Source organism: Apodemus sylvaticus, chromosome 2 (assembly GCF_947179515.1).
Source record: "Apodemus sylvaticus chromosome 2, mApoSyl1.1, whole genome shotgun sequence".
Lineage (NCBI taxonomy): Eukaryota > Metazoa > Chordata > Mammalia > Rodentia > Muridae > Apodemus > Apodemus sylvaticus.
The window spans coordinates 118,692,710-118,715,152 of NC_067473.1; the positions used below are offsets into that span (position 1 = coordinate 118,692,710).

The 22,443-nt window shown below is 44.3% G+C and overlaps 1 protein-coding gene across 2 annotated transcripts in view; it reads right to left on the reverse strand.

Moving 5' to 3' along the window:
• Nucleotides 1-22,443, reverse strand: part of Eefsec (eukaryotic elongation factor, selenocysteine-tRNA specific) — a 199,138-nt gene that overhangs the window by 91,013 nt on the left and 85,682 nt on the right. For both annotated transcript variants that reach the window (XM_052174278.1, XM_052174279.1), the window contains exons 3-4: nt 9,692-9,788; nt 8,244-8,408 (exon numbers count right to left, since the gene is read on the reverse strand). In XM_052174278.1, coding sequence (XP_052030238.1) covers nt 8,244-8,408; nt 9,692-9,788 — 262 coding nt within the window. The remainder of the gene's footprint in view (nt 1-8,243; nt 8,409-9,691; nt 9,789-22,443) is intronic.

Here is a 22,443-nt window from a genome sequence, read left to right on the forward strand (position 1 = left end):
TTACTGGGCCTCAAATTCAATACCAGGAAAGGACAGGACTGGCATCCCTGTTTGTGGGATTTATTTTACAGAGGCAGGTGGGTACTTCATGCTGTAGTCACAGGCCATCTATGACAAAGGGAGCCTAGGAAAAGCAAAAGTGCTCAGAGGCCCAGAGAGCGCATGAAGCCCCCAGAACAGCTCTCTAGAGCTTAGTTCTGACTCAGCCCCCCTGGAGCCTCCTCCACTGTCCTTCCAGATAGTCCCTTCCTGTCTCTGCTCTTTGATAGTCATAATCTACCAAGCTGTCTCACTCCCAGTCTTGTGCTAAGGGAGTCTCACATGTCCATCAACTACTTTAGGCACCACTCACTTATGGGCTCAAGCATTCCTGATGCTAGGCAGAGCACTGTGCCCTTCCCACAAGAGAGGCTAAGGGACAGTCCATCCACTGCAGGCTCCCCAGAGCTGATTCTATTCAGAGGTCCACCCTTACAATGAGATGGCAGTGACATCTGGGGAGGGCAGCACTGGCTTCACAGAGGCAACCGGAGTAATTACTTGGACCACACCATGGTTCATTGCCCAGTGAAGCCAAAGCACACTTACAGTATAAAAAGATGACCAGAGATTGCACAGACAGGATGCTGCTAGGTGCCACACAGCACTCATGCCTGTATTGGGCACAGTCCAACACTAGATAGATGTTGACCAACTCAGCATAGCTGCACCAAGGTTACTTGTACTTGGTCCCCAACCCCTGGCTGTGATGCACTTCCCAACCGAGACCCCATTTCATGTGCCAAATTGTAGTCCTACCAGCTCTTGGGTTACTGTCAATTCACATTTTCCTTGGTGACACATGTCATATGCCATGGCTGAAGGAGGGCACAACAGCCCCAAAGCTATGGTGCAAAGTTTGTGGTGAGCCCTTATCTACCACACTTCAGAATCCACCATGTCCTAGCCTGAGTCAGAGCTTTCCTGGCAGCCTTCCCCACCATGGGAGGGAAGCAATGGTGAAAAGGACAAGTGCCTTCAGGCCCATCTGGATGCTGTCCTCATCAGGAAGGTAGCCTAGACTGCAGAGGAATGACTCACCTGCACTCCAACAATGAGATGCATATTTAGGACCTAGACTCTGAGCTCTAGCAGGCATGATGTCCAGGTATACTAGCACAGCCCTCCATGGATGTTATTTCTGACCAAGTCACTCTCCTGAACTAGAAACAAAAACTGACTTAGTCCAACTCAAAGCCTGTACAGGACAGGGGACCTTGCCTTGTGATAGAACATGCAGAGGCAATGGCCACTTGCAAGTTTGTGAGGCTCCCCAGGCTGGTACTCTACTAACAGGCAGCTCCCATAAGAGATATCCACTTGAGCCAGGCAGTGGTGGTGCATGACTTTAATCTCAGTATTTGAGAGGGAGAGGCAGGCGGATCTCTGAGTTTGAGGCCAGCCTGGTCTACAGAGTGAGTTCTAGGACAGCCAGGGCTTCACAGAGAAACCCTGTCCTGGGGTGGGGGAGAGATCCACTTGAAGTAATCAGACTCTCCCGTCACCTATCTGCTTAATAGGCATCATTGGGTTAAGCCCTCTCACCAGCAGGCGAAGGCAGAAGCTGGCGCATCCTGTAGTGCCAACCATGGGAGTAATAAACTAACCTAGAGATCGAGGTGCCCAGTATGGAACCTGCTGAGCCATTATCATGAGTTTTGTCAGGTTGATAGAAACCTATGCTTGAGAAGAGAGAACCTCAGTCTCCACCAGATTGGGCTGAGGGCATGTTTGTGGGGCATTTTCTTGATAGCTGATTGATGTGGGCCAGCCTATCCCACTGTAGGCAGTGTCACCTCTGTACAGGTGGGCCTACATTGTATTTAAAAAATTAGCTGCACAAGCCAGGGGAAGCAAGCCAGTAAGCAGTGTTTCTCAAGGTATCTGCTTCAAGTTCCTGCCATGTCTTCCCTTGATGATAGACCATAACTTATAAGACAAATAAACCCTTTTTCCCCTAAGTTGCTTTTGATCAGTTTCTCAGCAAGAGAAAAGTAAACTATATCAGCTACGCAATCCTCACTCTTATCTGGGACAGTGACATCTTCTTCCCGCTGTACAGCAGACAGGTGAAGTGACCTGCCAGTGTAGGAAGTACCAGCTAGGTAGCATGACTCTACAAGCTCTGTCCCTTCACACACACTGCCCTCAGCAGAAAGAGTAGTGGACAGTAGGAACTCAGGCTGGAGGTGGGCAGGGGATGGATGGACCTGCACATGTCTCCAAGTCCACCTAGGCAGGGTTTTCACTGGCAGGCAGCTATCAGGTAAGGCTTAGACTCTGGTGTGGGGGGCTCAGTCTGTAGTGGGGCAGGGCTTAGAGTCAGACAAGTTTGGTTTCAGCTGTGGTCTCAGACCTAGAAGTCCAAAGATATTTTGGAGGACTAGTGAATGGGCTACCTAGGTAGAGGACAACACTGCTCCTCCAGGCTTATTCCCTCCCAAGATACCCAGGTTGTAGCTGCCACATCTCCCATACTGAAACCGTGGCCCAGGCTTGGCTCTCCCTAAACATAATTATATGCGCTCAAGCCCCAGGAGAACAGGGCAGACCCACAGTTGTAGGACCAGTCCCTCGGAGCCTCCCTCGGAGCACTGTGGGCCTCAGCACTTTTCCCAAGGGTAGACTGTCAGACCATAGAACTGGGCTCAGAAGAAAGGGAGACCACCCATTCACTATAGCACTGGAAGGGTGTGGGCACCATGGAGGTAACATGTTGGGACCAGTATCAAGTTGCAGCTGACACTCAGGCTGATACAGTATGATAGTTATTGGGATAGAGGGGTGAGAAAGCCTTCAAGATTTCCATAGGAACACAACTTGTGCAAATGCTAACTGTGACTTCAGATGACAGCAGAGAACCTTCCTCCCTGCTACCTGCTTCCTAAGATTAATCTCCTGCCCTCACCTGTCACTGTCAATCCTTAGTCCATCCACAAGTCCTGCTAAGACCACAGGATATTACAGCTTCATGAAAAACATGACTCACATTCTTAAGACAGAAAGCAAGTCTCATGAGCCAGCATGTACGGGGATGTCCAGAGTGTAAAGCTCAGATCAACACCTGAGCTACAACTCTCTAAGGACCAAGTAAAAAGGATTATGGGGTGGGGAAAGGAGACAGGATTCAGGGTTTTCTGTGAAGTTGATGCCAGGTTGATGGCAGAGACAGAGACAGCCAGCCCCTGCCCACAAGCTTACTGTGTAGATCTTGTCAAGTCATCATGGACTAACCAAGGAAGAAACAGTGGCCTTGAGATGTGGTGTAACTGTCCCATAGCATACAAAGGAAAGCTTCAAATACAGTCCATGTGTCCAAAGACTGATCTGCAAAGTGGGTTGCTGCCCCCATGTTTCCCACCCAAGCGCTCCTCTTGTACTTTCCGTTGACAGGCCCCAGCTCTCCCAGGGACTCCCAGGAAGCCCCTCAGCTCTCATGTGTTCCTATAAGCATCTTGAGCTTACACTCCTGATAGCTGAAGAGAAGGTTCTGCTCCTGTCTCTCGGCATGCGTCCCCCTGAGTAGACATCCTTACCTGGAAGGCTTAAGATGTGTCTCTTACAAAGTCCAGTCCTGAGGTAGGTGGTTCCCCGAAGCCTCAAGTCTCTACTTCCAGGCCCCTTCCTGCCTCTATTCTCTCTGGTGCCTCTCTAGGGCTGACAGATGGTGATACTGATGACCTTCCGTATCCAGGCATTAGCGCCTTCCTCTCTCCAGTGTCTGAGGAAGGAGAAGTGCTGGTTTCCCAAGCCCCAAGACTTTAGCCTTGTCTCTTATTGACAGGGGAGGGCAGCAACTCTAACCCATCAGACTAAGCCTCTGGGACAGTGTAACATTAGGGATTAAGCACAGGAGTATGCCATCTCAGGTTTGAAGGGGAAAGTAGGAAGATAGATGACACAGAGAGTAGGCTTTATACCTCAGAACTGAGCTACATCTGCTAGTCTCCCAGATCTCATGACAGGACTGACCCAGTTCCTACTTTACTTGAGGCAGACACTAAGAGCAGCAGGTGATCCTGAGAGACTATGAATATGACCTTGAGGCTGAAGTGGCAGTCTCAGAAGCTTACAATCTGCTGTGCCATGCAGAACACTGAGGCCCATGGGTTACATAGCCGGTCAGACACCTGGACACAGGCAGTTGGCTGTGTAAGGTCTTTCTGTCAATACTAGATGGAATTAAAAAGTGGAGCAGGAGGCAAGGTGAGGGGAAGGAGTGGTGGCAGTGGCCTCAATGGGTCTGAGGAGCCTAACCTTGAGCATAGCCAGGGCTGTGTGGCCACTATGCAAGGGCTGATCCGCTCAAAGGGCAGCCCCATAGTTCTCCCACGACTGTTCCAATTTCTACCACTGCCTCCCTCCTGCCCTGCTGTTCCAGAGCCAGTAATGATCTCCAAGCCCATGCATCTGGCACCTCCAGGCATATGCAGACCTGGAGAACAGACTCCACAAAGCCAACCCATGAAAATATCGAAGTCATAGGGCGGCTTGCCTTCCAGCATCTCTTCTAAAGCAGAAAGCAGTTAGCAATGAAGCCAGGGTATAACTTCTAGGTGAAAATCAGAGAAAGAAAGCTGCTTCCTAGACCAGGGCCCATGGAAGGCAGCTGTTTAGCCCTACACACATGATGACAGTTGCTCCTCCCAAACAAGACCACATGGTGACCCAGAGCATATCTCTACCTTAGATTACCGATGAAGCAGCTGGATACTGCCTCAAGGTGGAGACACAGCCCTAGGTGAAACTAGACATAGCCTCCAACGACACACACAGTCCAATTCCAACCAAATGCTGACAAAATCAATTCAATTATTTGCTCTAAGGTTTTTACTCCTTTTAACCACATCTTTTGTAGAGCCCACCCTGTGTCTAGACCTGAGGACAGATGGACAGCTAGGAGGTTAGCATCAATACACACAAAGGCTCGGAGACAAATGCTGCTGCAGCATGGTGAGTGCCAGGCTGGACACTTACAGGCCCAGGACAGGGGAGGAGCTCTCTAAAGGAGAAAAGACTTGCAGAGTTTTGAGAGTGAAGAGAACCTCAGCGGCAGTTAGCAGAGTACACCAAGGCTAAGCTAAGAAACAGGGATGGAGCCAGGCTTGATGTCACAAGCCTTTAATGTCAGTGCTTGGGAGGCAGAGGTAGGCAGATCTCTGAGTGCAAAACAGCATGATGAGTTCCAGACCACGGGGCTTCACAGAGACCCTGTCTCATTTTTTTTTTTAATTTAAAAAAGCAGTAGTGGTAGAAGGAAGTAGAGGTCTGTAGAAGTAAGGAAAACAATTCTTCCTAGATGTTATAATCACGGCCACCTTGTCACCACTTTCTAAGAGTCAAGGCAAAGGGAGAAGCAACCATGCCCTGTGGTGTTGAAGGTCTTCCTGTTCTCTGGGGCTGGGTAGGTCTGAACATGACTACCTGAAGGAATGTGCTATCAAATTCCAACTTTCTACATGTTTCATGAATTTAAATAAGTATCTTAATATGCCAGTAATATATCTCACCATTATCCAAGACCAGTCTGGTCTTGACTGGCTACAGTTTGGCTATAAAGCACATCTCTTTTTCAGTAAGTCTTTTACTAGTCCTTAGAGACCAGATCTTTACAGCCAGACCATACCACATCTACCTCTGAACCCACAACAAGAGCTCCACATGTGACACCAAAAGGCAACAAAGAGCCAAAGATGTCAACTCAGAAGCTGCCACTTCTGGTTCATAAGCCTTGCCAAGCACTTCCACATCCCCTGCCCTCCAGCTCTGTGCAACTTGCCTAGGCCCAAAGAGCTGGAAAATGCTAGGTATGGGTTTTCTGAAGGCCTAGCATAATCTTTCCCACGTCTGTGGCTTTGACAGTCTCTGGTATTACAACCCAGTGTCCAATCACTAGCAGGAATATGACTCACCTACAATCTCCAGATAAAATCTTACCAGAGGGATCCCCTAATTTGTAGACGAAGATGGCCAGAAAGCTATGACTCTCAGGATGTTTGCTGTTTAAACCTCTCTGGCATCTAAATGAGATTTCCCTCCACCCCCATCTCTGTCATTTATTCCTTGTTCCCCAACATTTCCTCACTCAGCTAATCAAGCCCAGCTGGGAATGGACATGGCAGTAGACACAGGCCAAGGTACGGCAGGCGAATGCACTGTTTATTTGGAACGGCCATGGCCTTCCTCCAATGAGGTTCGTGGGGTCAGACGTGTATGCATCTATTGGTGGGATCTGACAAGGATGGTGCTGTGCACCGGAAGAAGGCACAGTTTATGATGCCTTCCTGCTTCACCGGCTCCACAGGCATTGGCTAGTCACAGCCAGTGGAGGGGTGACAGGTCAACAAACTGAGATTTGGGCTCTGAGGTAAGCTTCTGTGCACTTACAGCCTATGAACCCTCTGCAGAGAATGCCAGGTTATCCACAAAGATTCTGGGAATGTGACAGGCCTTGCCTAGAAATAGGACACCAGCAGCCCAAGTCCAGGTCCACCCTTGTACTCAGAGTTGCCATAGTCAGTAAGCATCTGTCTCTCTGCCTCTCTCTGTCTCTCTGTCTCTTCCTGTCCAGGGTTGTTGCTAGTACAATACCCTCTGATATGTAGGGGTATGTCATGTGCACCACAGAATCTGTATCATTAAACAAGAGGAACTCACACATCCTTTTTCAACAAGTCTCCCTCATCCCAGCTTCTGAGATGCCTGACTGGGTCCATTTGACTGACACACCATAATGTTTTCAGCAAAAGGATCTCCCTTCACTGAAGTTGTGCTTTCTTAACAGCCATCTTCCAACATCAGCAGCCTTGGTAGTCATGAAATCCAGGGATCTGCGGAATAACCACCCCCAGCAGTTCTCCCTGATTTGTTCCTTTCTCCTCTCACCTTACTTGAAGCAGAAGAAAGAAGGTTTCATCCTCCACACTGTGCCTGGCAATCTTAGTTGAATATTCAAATACATTGCTTAAAAGTTCTGCTTTTCCTGACCAGTAAGATCATCTGGAGGTACAGGCACACCACAGCAAGAGAATAGTTAGATATGCAGGTGCCAAACACCTACCACATGCCTGAGGATACAAGTTAAGATGTGGATGGGTAAAAAGGGTGGCCAAGGACTGCAGGCCATGTCCTCACCCACGTGTCTGTTGCCGACCCAAGAGGAGGCTATTGGTCTCACCTCACTCCAAGCCCTTGGCCTTGGCACTTCAGCTACTGAGCCTGTTATCAAAAGCCTTCTCTACTCTCTTGACCTCGCCATGAGCCCTCCCTCCTGTCACAGCTCTTTCCTAGTTCTAGCTCCTTTCTCAAGGTGCCAAAGTGCCTTCCCAGGGTTGAAGATGGTCAAGCTGGCCCCTAGGCCTGCTTTGCTGATCATAGGAACTCTTCAGAAACTCAGCATCAGTTTACTGTCTGTTCCAATTAAAAGTTATCACAAAGTCACAACTTTAGTCTTGTTTTGTTAAATATACTTTAGTTTATTTTCATAATTTTATGCTTTATTTTGTACAATCTATGTGCTTTTAACCCCTGACTTAAAATGGTTTTGGCTTATGTGTTCTTGAGAGGAAAATCTACACTAGAGGAAGAGAAGGAGATTTTTATCCACAATTATCCTCAGGAAATGATGCAGCCTTGCTGCCCCATTCTGGCTGCCCCATCCAGGAGTCCTTGCATTTCTAAGAACTCAGGCTTGCCCCCTCCCCAAGGCCACAGTGTCTGGAGGAGGAGATGGACCTTAAGCCTCCACTTTCAAAGGGCTCGCAGGGTACCTTCTGCAGTCACCGAGAATGCAGTGATCTGTATTTCTAACAGAGTGAATGACTGTACCCCAAATCTACGTGTGATTTAAGATTCTCTTAGTTGAACTCTGCAGGCAGGTTTGACAGCTTGTGCACATACCGTACACACACACCCTCATGTGTAATCTCAGCGCTGGGGAGGCCAAGTCAAGAGACCCACGCTTTTAAGGCTGGGGTTCAAAGCACTGACATGGTGCCACACATACTTTTTTACAACATCCAGAAAGCTAGAATTCAGGAAGCCAGAGGGTTGAATAACAGATGTTGCCACAGAGGAGCAGGCTACCTCACCCCTTTGGTAGAAGAGAAGACTTGAGAAAGGTCCAGTAGACTCTACTGCCCTGGTCTCTCTCCCACTGTTATGAGGATGGGGTTAGGAGAAAGGAAAGTCAAGGCAGGACTGACCTTGAGGGCAGGGATCTCCACATTGTCCCCAAGGCTGATAGTGCCTGAGAGGATAGTCCCAGTCATCACGGTGCCCTGACCCTTGATGGAGAAGCAGTGGTCCACAGACATAAGAAATGGTCCCGAGGGGTCTCTCGTTGGGATGGAAATCTGGGACTTCAGGAGCTGGAAAAGAAATGCTGCTATAAACATCTACAGGTGCAGGGGTATACCACTTGCATCCTCCAGGGCCACCTTGCAAGCTGGCACAGGTTAGAGGACCAGTGCTGTAACTTAATAGCGAGAAGAAGGACCTGGTGAGGCCTCCATGCTGCAGTTGAGGCAGCTGCTACAGGACATCTGTCCTACTGTCCTCATGTGCGGTCCTTCCCTGAGCTACAAGCTGCTGCCACTGCCTTCCCTGTACTGTAACTTTTTTCCCTGAATGAAATGAGTTCTCTAAAACAAGTAATTCTTCTGTTGTTTGACATAGGGTCTCACTCAGCAGGCTGGCCTCAAACTTCCCATCTCTCAGTCTTAGCCTCTAAGGATGTGTGCAGCCACACCGAAGAATCTCTTGAGTCCAGTCAGAGAGCAGTAGGCAGGCAAGGCAAGCACACACTCTAGCTCCTGCACCCAGGAGTGACAGAGCTCAGTTAAGTGACGGTACTTCCTCCTCACTGCCTTCTTCCTTTGTATCACTATCCACACTACCTTAACACAGCCCTATCTGCTGGCTACCCTGGGATGCTGCTGCCACCTGCTAGGCAAGGGGAAGAACAAGGACAGTGGTCAAACCAGTCTTCACCAGGACCACCATGGAGATGCCTGGATGGCAGCCCCAGTTACTGGCAAGCTGGTGAGCACTCTCACTGTGCTCTGGGCTTCTGCTGTGCTCTCAGCACCACTGCTCAGGGAGAAGGAAGCAGCACTGGGATACCTGCACAACTGAGCCTGGAGGAGCAACCTGAGCCGTAAGCCCAGTTCTAGAAAATAAAATGTGCACTCCTCCAGTGGAGGTTGCCAGGATGGAGGCTGTGCTGCTCTAGCTTTAGTTGGAGGCAGACTGGAGAAACTTGTGCAATCTGAAGGAGAGGAGCTTGTGATCAGATACGCTGTACAAGACTGAGTCTCCACTGAGAGTAAGAGGGGGAGGCAATGGGAGTCTTGAGGGATAGGTAACAGACAAAGGCACTGCTTTGTCTGAATGGAAGTGTGAAAGAGAAGGGGCAGAGTAGGAAACAAAGTGGGTGGGAAGAACTCTGCAGAGTCCAATGTCCAGGGCTTCTATGGACCTTTGTTTTGGAGTTTCTAAGGGAGGTAAAGAGTCTGACATCAGAGTGAGAGAGATGCCCTTGTAGACCTCTTGCTAGAATTGCCTCTCCCTCCCTCTTAGGCGGAGGGGAACATGGAGGCCTACTTGAGCAGAACAGGGGCAGAGGGGCAGCCTGGGTTCAAGCTGACAGTACCTCAATGAGTTCTGAGATGCCCTGTGGAGCTTCCGTTTCAGGGGCCTCTGGTCCCCCAGGCTTGGCTGCCACGGGAATAATCGGTGCACCCCGGAATCTGAAATGGAACAACAATCATCATGACAGTCACAGAGGCTGTCAGCACAACCCCAACCCGGTGCAGAGCTGCTGGCACATCACTGAGCATGCCACAGGCTTCTTCTTCAGCCTTCAGGTGAGCACGGGAACGTAGGACCACTGCTCTGAACTGCCAGGTGAAATAGAGGTCCTACAAAGAAAGAACGCCAGAATCTAAGGGGTTCACCGAGAAGTTCAACTCCTCCTGAGCCTCCCCAGGAAGCAGCGAGGATCTAGGCAGGTCTTAGACTACACAAAGCTCCTTTAAAGATCCACACAATCTGGTTCTCTGAAATTTAGGGCTACTAGTGACCCCAAAGTCCCAAAAGCTGCATTTAGAAACCCCTGCTCTCTGAGGAGAGTCCCTTACTTAAACCATCTCCATTAAAACAAAACAAGCAGTAATACTGTCCAGAAGGAGGACAAGGAAGCAACTCATAGTCTTCCCCACCCCACATCCCGTCCCCCGTGCCCCCCCCACCGCTCCCGCCCCTGCGCTGTATTCCCTGTGCTGAACATAGCTTTTTCATGCTTTGTACCACCAAGGAATTTCCCCTGGCTTAGCTACATTCTACTGTTGTACTGGACACCATGGCAACTTATAGAGGAAGAGTTTAGCTGGGGCTTACAGTTTCAGAGGGTTAGAGTGCATGATTGCAGAGCACAGGCATGGTGGCTGAAACATCTGACAACTCACATCTTGATCCACACACAGGAGACAGTGAGAGAAATAGACTGGAAAGGGTATGAGTCTTTTGAAACCTCAAAGCCTGTCCGCAGTGACATACCTTCTCCAGCAAGGCCACGCTTTCTAATCTTTCCAAAATAGTTCCACCCACTAAGGAACAAGTATTTAAACAAAAGAGCCTATGAGGGCCATTCTCATTCAAATTGCCACACATCCCATTTCTATTTTTCAATAAATATCTTACATAAAATATTTCATATGCTGCTGTACGGCTTCTATCTCATACCCTGCTATCTTATTCACCATCATATCATGAAGAATTTTATACAGATTATATAACAGCAATATCAAGAACAATGACAACACAACACCCAGAGGAAACTCCACTCCCAGCCACTCTAACACGCTCAGGATCATAGGATCAGAGGTGAGGAGGACACAACATTTGTCCCAACACCTGGAGTAACTGGGAACAGCAGGACCCAGGCATCTCAGGAATTCTGCCAGACCAGTGGCACAGGTTCCTGCCAGTCTGTCTGGGCCAAGCCCCTGAGCAGACCTTGGGTGCAAACTCCACAGCCAGTCCCATAACACCCAGAGGAAGCTCCACTCTCACACACTTTTATACACCCAGGATCCCAGGATCCTAGGATCCCAGGATCCCAGGAGCTTGGTCACACCAGGATCTCAGGGTCCCAGAGGAAGCTTGACCTCCAGGAGCTCGGACACTCCCAGGATCTCAGGTTTATAGGATCCCAGAATCACAGGATCATAGAGACAGCTGGACTCTGAGGTGTTCTGACACAACCAGGTTAACAGGAAAGACAGGCTCAAGTAGATATATCTAGGGAAGGTAGCACCAGAGATAACCAGATGTAGAGAGGCAAGCACAAGAACATAAGCAGCAGAAACCAAGGTTACTTGGCATCATCAGAACCCAATTCTTCCACCATAGTAAGTCCTAGATACACCATCACACTGGAAAAGCAAGATTCAAATCTAGAATCACTTCTCATGATAATGATAGAGGACTTTAAGAAGAACATAAATACCCTTAAAGAAATACAGGAGAACACAGGTAAACAGCTAGAAGCCCTTAAAGAGGAAACATAAAAAGCTCTTAAAGAATTACAGGAAAACACAATCGAAAGGCAAAGGAAATAAACAAAACCATTCAGGATCTAAAAATGGAACTAGAAACAATAAAGAAATCACAAAGGGAGACAACCCTGGAGCTAGAAAACCTAGGAAAGAGATCAGGAGTCATAGGTGCAAGCATTAGCAACAGAATACAAGAGATAGAAGAGAGAATCTCAGGTGCAGAAGATGCCATAGAAAACACTGACACAACAGTCAAATAAAATGGAAAAAGCAAAAAGCTCCTAACCCAAAACATCCAGGAACTCTAGAACACAATGAGAAGACCAAACCTAAGGATAATAGGTATAAAAGAGAGTGAAGATTCCCAACTTAAAGGGCCAGTAAATGTCTTCAACAAAATTATAGAAGAAAACTTCCTTAACCTAAAGAAAGAGATGCCCATGAACATACAAGAAGGCTACAGAGCTCCAAATAGACTGGACCAGAAAAGAAATTCCTCCCATCATATAATAATCAAAACAACAAATGCACTAAACAAAAGAAAGAATATTAAAAGTATTAAGGGAAAAAGGTCACGCAACATATTAAGGCAGGCCTATCAGAATTACACCAGACTTCTCACCAGAGGCCATGAAAAGTACAAGATCCTGGGTAGATGTCATACAGACCCTAAGAGAACACAAATGCCAGCCCAGGCTACTATGCCCAGCAAAACTCTCAATTACCATAGACAGAAAAAAACAAGATATTCCATGACCAAATTTACACAATATCTTTCCAAATTTACACAATATCTTTCCACAAATCCAGCCCTACAAAGGATAATAGATGGAAAACACCAACACAAGGAGGGAGCTATACCCTAGAAAAAGCAAGAAAGTAATCTTTCAACAAACCCACACAAACATAATTCAACCTCTAACCAAAACAAAACAAAACAGAAGTAACAATCACTTTTCCTTAATATCTCTTAATATGAAAATTAATATTACCAACATTTCCTAGTCAATTGAATTAAAAAATATGAAGAATTAGAAATTTGTTGGCTGTCACCCAGTGGTCTAATTTGGTAACTGGAGAAATATGTCAATATTGTACAATCTATATACACTTTCTGCTTGTTTGTACATGACAGTGTCTTGCTGTGTACCACATAATGGTCATGGAATCATGCTTCTCCTATCTCAGCCTCTCTATTAGGATTGTTTATTTGATGTTTTTATACTATTCTATGGGTTTCAGAACAGCTTACATATTTCACAATTATTTATACAGCCAAAAGAAATGTAGACAATTAATTTGGGAGGTGGCTTGTAAGAGAACAACAAAGAGTGAGACTGATGGTATGCTTGATATTTATAATTATTGTATTGATTTTGAAGAAGAGGACCTTATAAGTTACTCTTTTTCTGAGATGAATGCTTTTCAAATTTTTTATAGCAAATGAACCAGAATCTTACCCTCACCTAATGTCTGTGACACCCTCCAAGCAGAACCATTGTTCATTGAAACAGTTGATGAATGACTTAATGGGTAGACCATCTTAGTACACATTTCTTAATGTGTACTAAGTACCATTTCTTAAATGAATGCAACCTGTTCCCTGTGGGCTAAGAAGGATAACAATCACTGAAGTCAAACAGCTTTGACCATAGCAGGAAATCTGTATCCAAATAATTGTGCCTACAATTCTTTCCTTGGCACAGCAGAACTGTCAATTCTTAGCTTAGCTACTGTGGAGGTAAAATCCTTTGGTGATGTGAGGGACATCGAAGTACAGCCTTATTACAATGAACTCCAATGTCTAAAAATTCTTCTTATTTTAGGTTTGTACCACAGTAAGAGCCAAGATTTCAAGCTCCACTGAAAACAAAACAAACAAACAAAAAACCATGATCTTTTTATATTCATTTAATAACATGTCCCTCATTTTTATGATTGGTATAAAAATATATATTGTGTTGAATATAATAAAAATTAACATTAAAAAAAGAATAATTACAGCTTAAGCCAACTCATCACCACGGCTCTGTCGTGTTATATGTAAGGAAATGAAGATTCTAGAGGTGGATTAAAAGACACGAGCGGTAACCTTCAGAGCCAATTCAAACACAGACTTTCTAAGTGTGGAACTTGGCTTTCTTTCCTTCCTCATGGATGCCCTCCTGGTCTCCTCTTTATCACAGTTGGCGGCACAGCAGTATAAAATCCACAATTTACACTTGTGCCTTGGAAGTTCCTCATTTATGAGCATCCACTGCAACAGGCATGCTAGCAAAGGATAGACGTGTTGGCTTTAGGGGAATCCATCAGCTATGAACCCCAGACTGCACACATAGAAAGATCAATAGCCATTGTGAACAAGCACATGGAAAAGCCTCTTCATGGAAGCAACAAGACCATGAATAGAAATGACCCAAAATTTTCAGAACTCTAGAGTTAACCAAAGGCTTGAAAAAGAAAAGTGAAAACGGCTGGAAATCTGAGAACAAGTTACAGACAAATACTTGTAAGCTGCTTTGTTCCATCTACCCACTAACTCTGTAGCAACCATGCTAGTGTCTGCTAAATCCTAGAGGGGGCAGAATGGATTTGAGTTCTCTCAAAGCACTTGACCCCAAGAAATACAATTTTCAGCCGGGCAGTGGTGGCGCACGCCTGTAATCCCAGCACTCTGGGAGGCAGAGGCAGGCAGATTTCTGGGTTCGAGGCCAGTCTGGTTTACAGAGTGAGTTCCAGGACAGCCAGGGCTATGCAGAGAAACCCTGTCTCAAAAAAAAAAAAAAAAAAAAAGAAAAAAAAAAAAGAAATACAATTTTCCTATCTGGTAGTTCCCTAGAGGACTCCATCAGAAAGGCTATGCATATCTGGCCTGTTTCGGGGTTTTTAAATAGGAGGAGAAAGAGTACCAGAAACCCCTGAAGGCAAGGAGGCAGAGATGGGCTGTTTGCTATCCCAAGAGTAGATTAAAGGGACCCTGACCTCAGCCATCAATTTCATTGTCTACCTTTCTGATAACCAAGTGCCCATTTCCCGGAGATGTCATGGCAACAAAGGTTCAAAACAAAGCGGAATCCATGTAAGTATGGATCCCTAACATAGTGGGACACATCTGACAGTTAGCAGTGGTAGAATGGATGGTTTGAGATTGGGGCTTCATGGCGGTCTAAAAGAAGGCTCTGCATGTAGCTGAAAGCAAGCTCAAGGCATCAGGTACAAATGTGGAAGGCCAAAGGAGGGTTCCCCGCCCTCTATTCTCACTCCCCTTACAACATGGAGGCAGAAGAGATAGAGAAAGCGACCTAATTGAAAAAAATGCTCAAAGTTTGGGAGGCTTTCTCTTCCCTTCCCAGGTCTGATAGCTCCCTCCTGACTGATTCCAGTTTTCACCATCTTTGCATATACACATATTTAGCTCAGTCAATCAGGCCCCAGCTGGCATTATATATATATATATATACACCAATAAGTTCTAGAGAAAGAGACTTGTCAGATTATTAGAGAAGGAAGAGAACAATGACTTCATTCACACTAGCTCTGGCCAGTAGGCCAACTCCCAGATGCTGTGTTCTTTGGAGAAGACTGCCTTGACTTGCCAGAGACAGACACTGTTGAAACTCACTACATGAGGGCTTCTGTCTCAGGCAATGAGACTCATTCCTGACTCAGCCTGCAAGAGTCCATGCTCCAGCTGTAGACATCTGTTCCTGTAGCTGTCTCTAGCCTCCAAGACCTGCTGCTCCAGAAACCTATGACTCCAGCCTTCCACACATGCCAGAGACAGGAGATATAGCCCTTCTGTTTGCTGCTGGTGGTGATCTGCTTTCTGTAGACCTGCTCTCAAGGAACATTTCTTAATCAGCATCTGAAGCCCTCAGAGAGTTCAGGTGCTATACCACTACCAATTTCTCTGGGCTGCACCCCAAATCCTGCTGAGTACATGGAGTTATGATAGTGACAGCCTTTTGATTGGTACCCTGCTGCTGCTGAGGGCTCCTAAGTTTCTACTTCTTATTTGAATTTTTCCTTTCCTGTTTAGGTGTTATTCCTGCATGGAAAATGAAGTTTCTCCTAACTTCCCTTTGCTATCTTCCTACTAAGTTATTATAGTGATGGTAGACAGAAAGCCAGGATAAAATAATGACCAGCTCATTTTCTCATTGCAAACGCCTTTTCCCTGAGGGGATCTGTTGAAAATAAAGGGACATAGTAGAAAGCATAATGAGGTAAAAGGTAACTGTTTAAGCAAACAATGGGATGATTAAAATGCTTAGCAGGAAAAGTTAAGGAATCAGATGTTCATAGTTGGCTTAGAAAAGCTCTCACATATCCTAAGAATTGAGGTTACCATGGGCACAGGACTTGCATGTTCAGGAGAGACCTAGAAGAACCTGGGCCCTCACCTCTGACTTCAAGGTTTACTGTAAACAGACAGTAAAAGCTAAGGCATGTTAACTGCTGTTGGAACTCTAATAGCTTGGCTCCACATGCATATAGAAATCCTCATCAAGGAGCGCCCTACATCCAGGCATCTAAGAAAATCTCTGTCCTGTCATTAATGATCACTGAGTGGAAACCTCAGGGTCCCCATGAGAAAGAATACATATAGACTTTGACCTCAGAGTCCCCATGACAAAGAATACAGACTTTGCACAATCTGCTCAGAAAGTCATCAAACTAAAACAAAGTATAGTGAGGGCTTATGTGACTTCTAATACTACTTCATTATGTTATTATAAATGTCTAGGATTCACCAAAAATTTATTATGCAGTCAGGTACAGAAATCATGGTACAAGCTGACTTTAATCCTAGCACTCAGGAGGCAGAGGCAGGCAGTTCTCTGTGAGTTCCAGGACAACTTGGTACAGGGTGATTTCCAGGACACCCAGGGCTACACAGAGAAACCCTGTTTCAAAAAACCAAAACAAAACAAATTTATTATACAGGCATAGTTCAGAGTTTGTTTGATTTGTGTGTGTGGGGGTGTGTGTGTCTGTGTGTGTGTGTGTGTGTGTGTGTGTGTGTGTTGCTACAACTTAATAGAGAAAAGGCTTCTTCTGGTTCGGTGTTTCAGAGTCTATTACAAAGGGGAGGGGCATGGTGGAGCAGAACCCCTCATCTCACGACAGCCAGAAGCACAGAGAGAGAATGCCCATGCTTTCTTCTCCTTTTATTCCATTTGGCCCCTCACCTACAGTATGGCTGCCAACATTCAGAGGAGTTTTACCCCTTAGTTCATCCTCTCTGAAAACACTATCATAGACATACCCAGAAATGTGTTATGTTAACACATAGCACTTATCAATCCATCAGGCTGACAACCAACATTACCCATCACAATTGCAAAGGAGCTAGAGAAGAGTCCACATGTAAGAAAGATATAATAGAAACTGTCCCTAGGAAGCTCTCCCAGACTTGATATAAGTTTCCCCCAGTGTGTTCAAATAAATAAACCAAGTCTAAACAACTACAGGGTAAGATGACAATCCTCCATCAAATGAGAAAGGGTAACAGTTGGTGCAGAGCTCTATAGGTTTGATGCCAGCCTAGGCTATGGAGTGAGCTTCAGAATGGCCAAGGTTACATAGAGATGCTATCTCAAAACAGACAGACACACACACACACACACACACACACACACACACAGAGAGAGAGAGAGAGAGAGAGAGAGAGAGAGATACTGTGACAATTTCCTCCAAATTAAAACACTTATTCTTCTGTGAAGCTCATTAAGACTCAGGAAGTTCTAAAACAGACAGATTCTTTAAGATTTAGGAAGGAAACAATGGGAAGTGTCAGGAAATCTCTGAAATCAGATTCACAGGGCCCTTCCTTCCCCTAGGTTAAGTAAGCTTTATGCTTGTTGAGGAGAAATAGCCAAAGCTGTGGGGCTACCTGAAAGTCACCAAGAGCCCCAGGCTCCCAGCTGTCGGCAGGTCACTCATGGGTGTGGGAGTTCAGTGACAGCCTCCTTAACACTGCCCATGCTCTTGGAGTTATGCAGCTCTAATAAATTCAGCAATGTGCTAAAGTAGACTTTGGTCTGCATCAGCTCCCTGTCTGGGGTAAGTAGACGCTTGTTTATATCACCTGAGAAAAGTTAACTTTTTGCAGTGGCAAAGTTGTATTGCACACACACACACAGTTTGAGTGCAACAGTGGTTTGTGATGCGAGGAGAATGAATGGGAGCATCATAAATGACAAACTCATGGTCATCCCAAATTTGATGAAAATACTAACCTGCACATTTAAGACGCTGAACAAACTTCAACCATTAATTCAAAATCTATAATTAGGCAAATGACAGTCTTGGCTGTTGATAAGGGCACTTCCCCAGCTTGGGAAGAAACAATTTCACATGTGAGAGCAACAGTGCATGGAGCTGGTCCCAGCCAGGGAGACCAGGAGGATGTCATATTTAAAGTGTAGGAAGCTTGTCAACACAAATCATATATCTAACCAACAAATATGCTTCAGAAAATTAAAAAGAAGACAAAGTGTCATGCAGTCAAGGAATTCTACTGCACATGCCCACAAGAAAGGAAAGAGGAAATGAATACACGTCCATGTGTGCCTTACGTACTTGCAGTACTCGAATAGAACACCACGATCATGGCAACTTATAAAGGAAAATGTTTAATTAGGCTTATGGTTTCAGACAATAGAGTCCATGACTGCAGCACCAGCAGCTGAGAGCTCACAAATCTCTCTCAGGAAGAAGGAGAAGGGAATAGACATGGCGTGGCAAAGGCTACCAGAGTGTCACTGGGCTTTACTCTCTAGTCCAGTTCTGAAGAACAAGTGACAGCAACTAGCAGAGGGATTAGTGTCCTTGTAAGGGCAATCATGGAGTTAGCACAAGGCTTTTCAGTGAGGTTTCTAATAAGACCAGAACAGTGAGCTCTAAGTACTTCCTGTCTCCTAAATTTCCTTCCCATGACTACAGAGTATCTATTTACCCTTGTACCTCAGTTTCCTCATTAAGATGATAGTAGAATCCCTGATACAATTAATTCACGGCTTGAATGAGGTACTGCAATGAAAACATCTAATCAGGTACTGAGCATATCATGTGAGTTCTATATTATCTAAGAAATGAACAAAAGATTCTAGAATAATCATGGTTCTTGCCTCTGTATCTGACAGTCATTAAGGATTCAATAATTAATGTCTATAATTTGTTCTTATTGTTTAATAAAATTGTAATGGTACATATTTATTTTACATAGTGTTCCAGTTTCCTTTCTGTTGCTGTGTTAAAATAATCTAACAAAAAGCAACTTAAGAGGATAAAAGGTTTATATGCCTTTCACTTCCAGACCATAGTCCTTCACTAACAGATATCAGGGCAGGAACTCAAAACAATAAGCAGAAGCAGACGCCATGAAGAAATGCTACCTGCTGGCTCGCTTCTGCTCCTGCGCTCATGCTTAGCTAGCTTTCTGATATACTTAAGGACCATCTGTCTAGGGATGGTGCCACCACAGTGGGCTGGAACCTCCTACAATAATCAACATGAAGGCTAAGGGAATGGCCCAGCAATTAAGAATAAAAACATTGCTCTTACAGAGGACCAGAGTTCAGTTTCCTAACACCTATATCACAGCTTCAATTCCAGGGGAATCTAATGTCTTCTACTCATGAGCACAATCCTTCGTAATTTAAAACACGAAAATAAATCAAGACAATTACTCACAGATATACTCACCAAGGAGCCTAATCTAGACAGTTCTTCAACTTAGAGGCTTCTCCTCTCAGATGACTCTAGGTCATATCAAGTTGAAAGGTAAGGCTAACTGAGGTGCACAGCGACAGAATCCACAGACATTTTATTCATGCCATGTAATTGGACATACTTCGCAGCTACTCTCCCCTTTCTGTTACTGCTATTCTTTCTCACAGATAGTTACATTTCTACTTCCATGTCTCACATATCCGTGTATGGTTTCATATGTCTATATGATATCTAGGATCAACAAATGAGAGGAAAATACGTAACATGTATTTTTGAGTCTAATTTGATGCTTTCTGGTTGGATCCATTTCCCTGTAAATGATATAATTTCATTATGTCTGAACAGAACTCCACTGGGCATGTATAGGCCACACCCGTTTTATCTACTCCTCTGTTGACAGATACTTAGACTGATGCTATAACTCGGATAATTGTAAATATTTTTCCATGAACATGGATATGCAGGTGTTTCTGTTGTAATTTAAAATGACAGAAAATGGCCATAATATTGGATGTTACAATTATACTTATCATGTAGCTGGCTTTTAAAATTATAACTTACAACTTTATTAATGATTCCTACAAGACATTTACTTGTTGTATTTAACAACACAGTTTGTGCCTTTAAAATTATTTATATGTTGAAATTTGAGAACACAAAATGAGATGTTTCTCATGATACAATCAGAAAATTACATTAGCCCTTCCAAAATAAAAAGATTAACCAAGTTCCCAACAATTATCATGTAACAATTATGCTGGCTTGAGAACTGCACACACTAGATCAGGCTTAGTTACTCTTCTTAATCTGGCCACAGAACATAGGTTGGCCACCTTACCCAGAGCTGGCTTTGAAATATTTCCCATCATTCACTAGCTGTGTGACCTAGAACAAGTTACTGAAGCCAGTCCAGTTTTAAGATTTTCTTCTGTTGCATTTGCACCAGGGAGCCAGGAGACTCCACAGTTTTCTGTGTATAGCCACCAGAAGAGAGAGAGAGATCTCTCAGCAGTGCTTTCACTTTTTTGAGCTCAGAGGAGTAAGGACACAGGCTTACAGGCCCACAGGAGGAACAAACTCCAGTCAGAGACAAGAATACCAACTAGCACCAGATGGCGAAAGGCAAGCACAAGAACCCTACCAACAGAAACCAAGGCCACATGGCAACATCAGAACCCAGTTCTCCCAGCACAGCAAGTCCTGGATACCCCAGCAAACTAGAAAAGCAAGAGTTAGATTTAAAATCGTATCTCATGATGCTGATAGAGGGCTTCAAGAAAGACTTAAATAAGTCCCTCAAAGAAATACAGGAGAACATCAGTCACCAGGTAAAAGCCCTTAAAAAGGAAACACAAAAATCCCTTAAAGAAATACAGGAGATCATGGGTCAATAGGCAGAAGCCCTTAAAGAAGAAACACAAAAATCCCTTAAAGAATTACAGAAAAACACAAATAATCAAGTGAAGGAACTGAACAAAACTATCCAGGATCTAAAAGTGGAAGTAGAAACAATAAAGAAATCACAAAGTGAGACATCTCTGGAGATAGAAAACCTTGGAAAGAATTCAGGAGTCATAGATGCAAGCATCAACAACAGAATACAAGAGACAGAAGAAAGAACCTCAGGTGCTGAAGATACCATAGAGAACATTGACTTTAAAGTCAAAGAAAATGCAAAATGCCTAAAGCTGGTAACTCAAAACACCCAGGAACTCCAGGATACAATGAGAAGACCAAACCTAAGGATTATAGGTATAGAGTGAGGATTTACATCTTAAAGGCCCAGTAAATATCTTCAACAAAATTGTAGAAGAAAATTTCCCTAACTTAGAGAAAGAGATGCCTATGAACATACAAGCCTTCAGAACTCCAAACAGACTGGATCAGAACAGAAAATCCTCCTGGAACATAATAATCAAAACACCAAATTCACAAAACAAAGAAAGGTTATTAAAAGCAATAAGGGAAAAAGGGCAAGTAACTTATAAAGGCAGACCTATCAGAATCACACCAGATTTCTCACCAGAGACAATGAAAGCTAGAAGATCCTGGGCAGACCTCATACAGACCCTAAGAGAACACAAATGCCAGCCCAGGCTACTATACCCAGCAAAACTCTCAATCATCATAGCTAGAGAAACCAAGATATTCCACGATAAAACCAAATTTGCATAATATCTGTCCACAAATCCAGCCCTACAAAGGACAATTGATGGAAAATGCCAACACAAGGAGGGAAACTACACCCTTGAAAAAGCAAAAAAGTAATCTTCCAACAAACCCAAAAGAATACCCAAAACATAATCCACACATCAAATGAGGTACAAGAAGAAAGGAGGAGTGACCCCTGGTTCTAGAAAGACTCAGTGAAACAGTATTCGGCAAAACCAGAACGGGGAAGTGGGAAGGGGTGGGTGGGAGGGCAGGGGAAGAGAAGGGGGCTTACGGGACTTTCGGGGAATGGGGGGGCTAGAAAAGGGGAAATCATTTGAAATGTAAATAAATTATATCGAATAAAAAAATTAAGAAAAAAGAAAATACCCACACAAACATAAAGATAATATCAAAAATAACAGGAAGCAACAATCACTATTCCCTAATATCTCTTAACAACAATGGACTCAACTCCCCAATAAAAAGACATAGACTAACAAAATATTTCTTATGTAAATCTTCAATTTTATCAAAAAATGTTTGCAATTCCCCTTTTAATTAATTTAGTAATTTCTTTTATGTCTACCATTTTATCTAAATTATTCTTCATGATAATCTTCAATTTTAATATGTCTTTCTATATACTTCCTCTATTTTATCAGAAATGTTTTCAATGTAAATCTTTGATTTTATAACAACTGTTTCTAGTTCTACCTTCAATTAATTTAGAAAGAGTTTTTACACCAACCATTCTTTATGTAAAGTTTTCCATGAAATAGTCAATTTTAACATGTTTGTCTATTTATTTCTTGAATTTTACCAGAACTATTTTCAATGTAAATCTTCAATGTTATCTGAAAATGTTTATAATTCCACCTTTAATCAACTTAGAATTATCTTTATGACTATCATTTTATCTATATAATTTCCATGATAATCTTTAATTTTAACATGT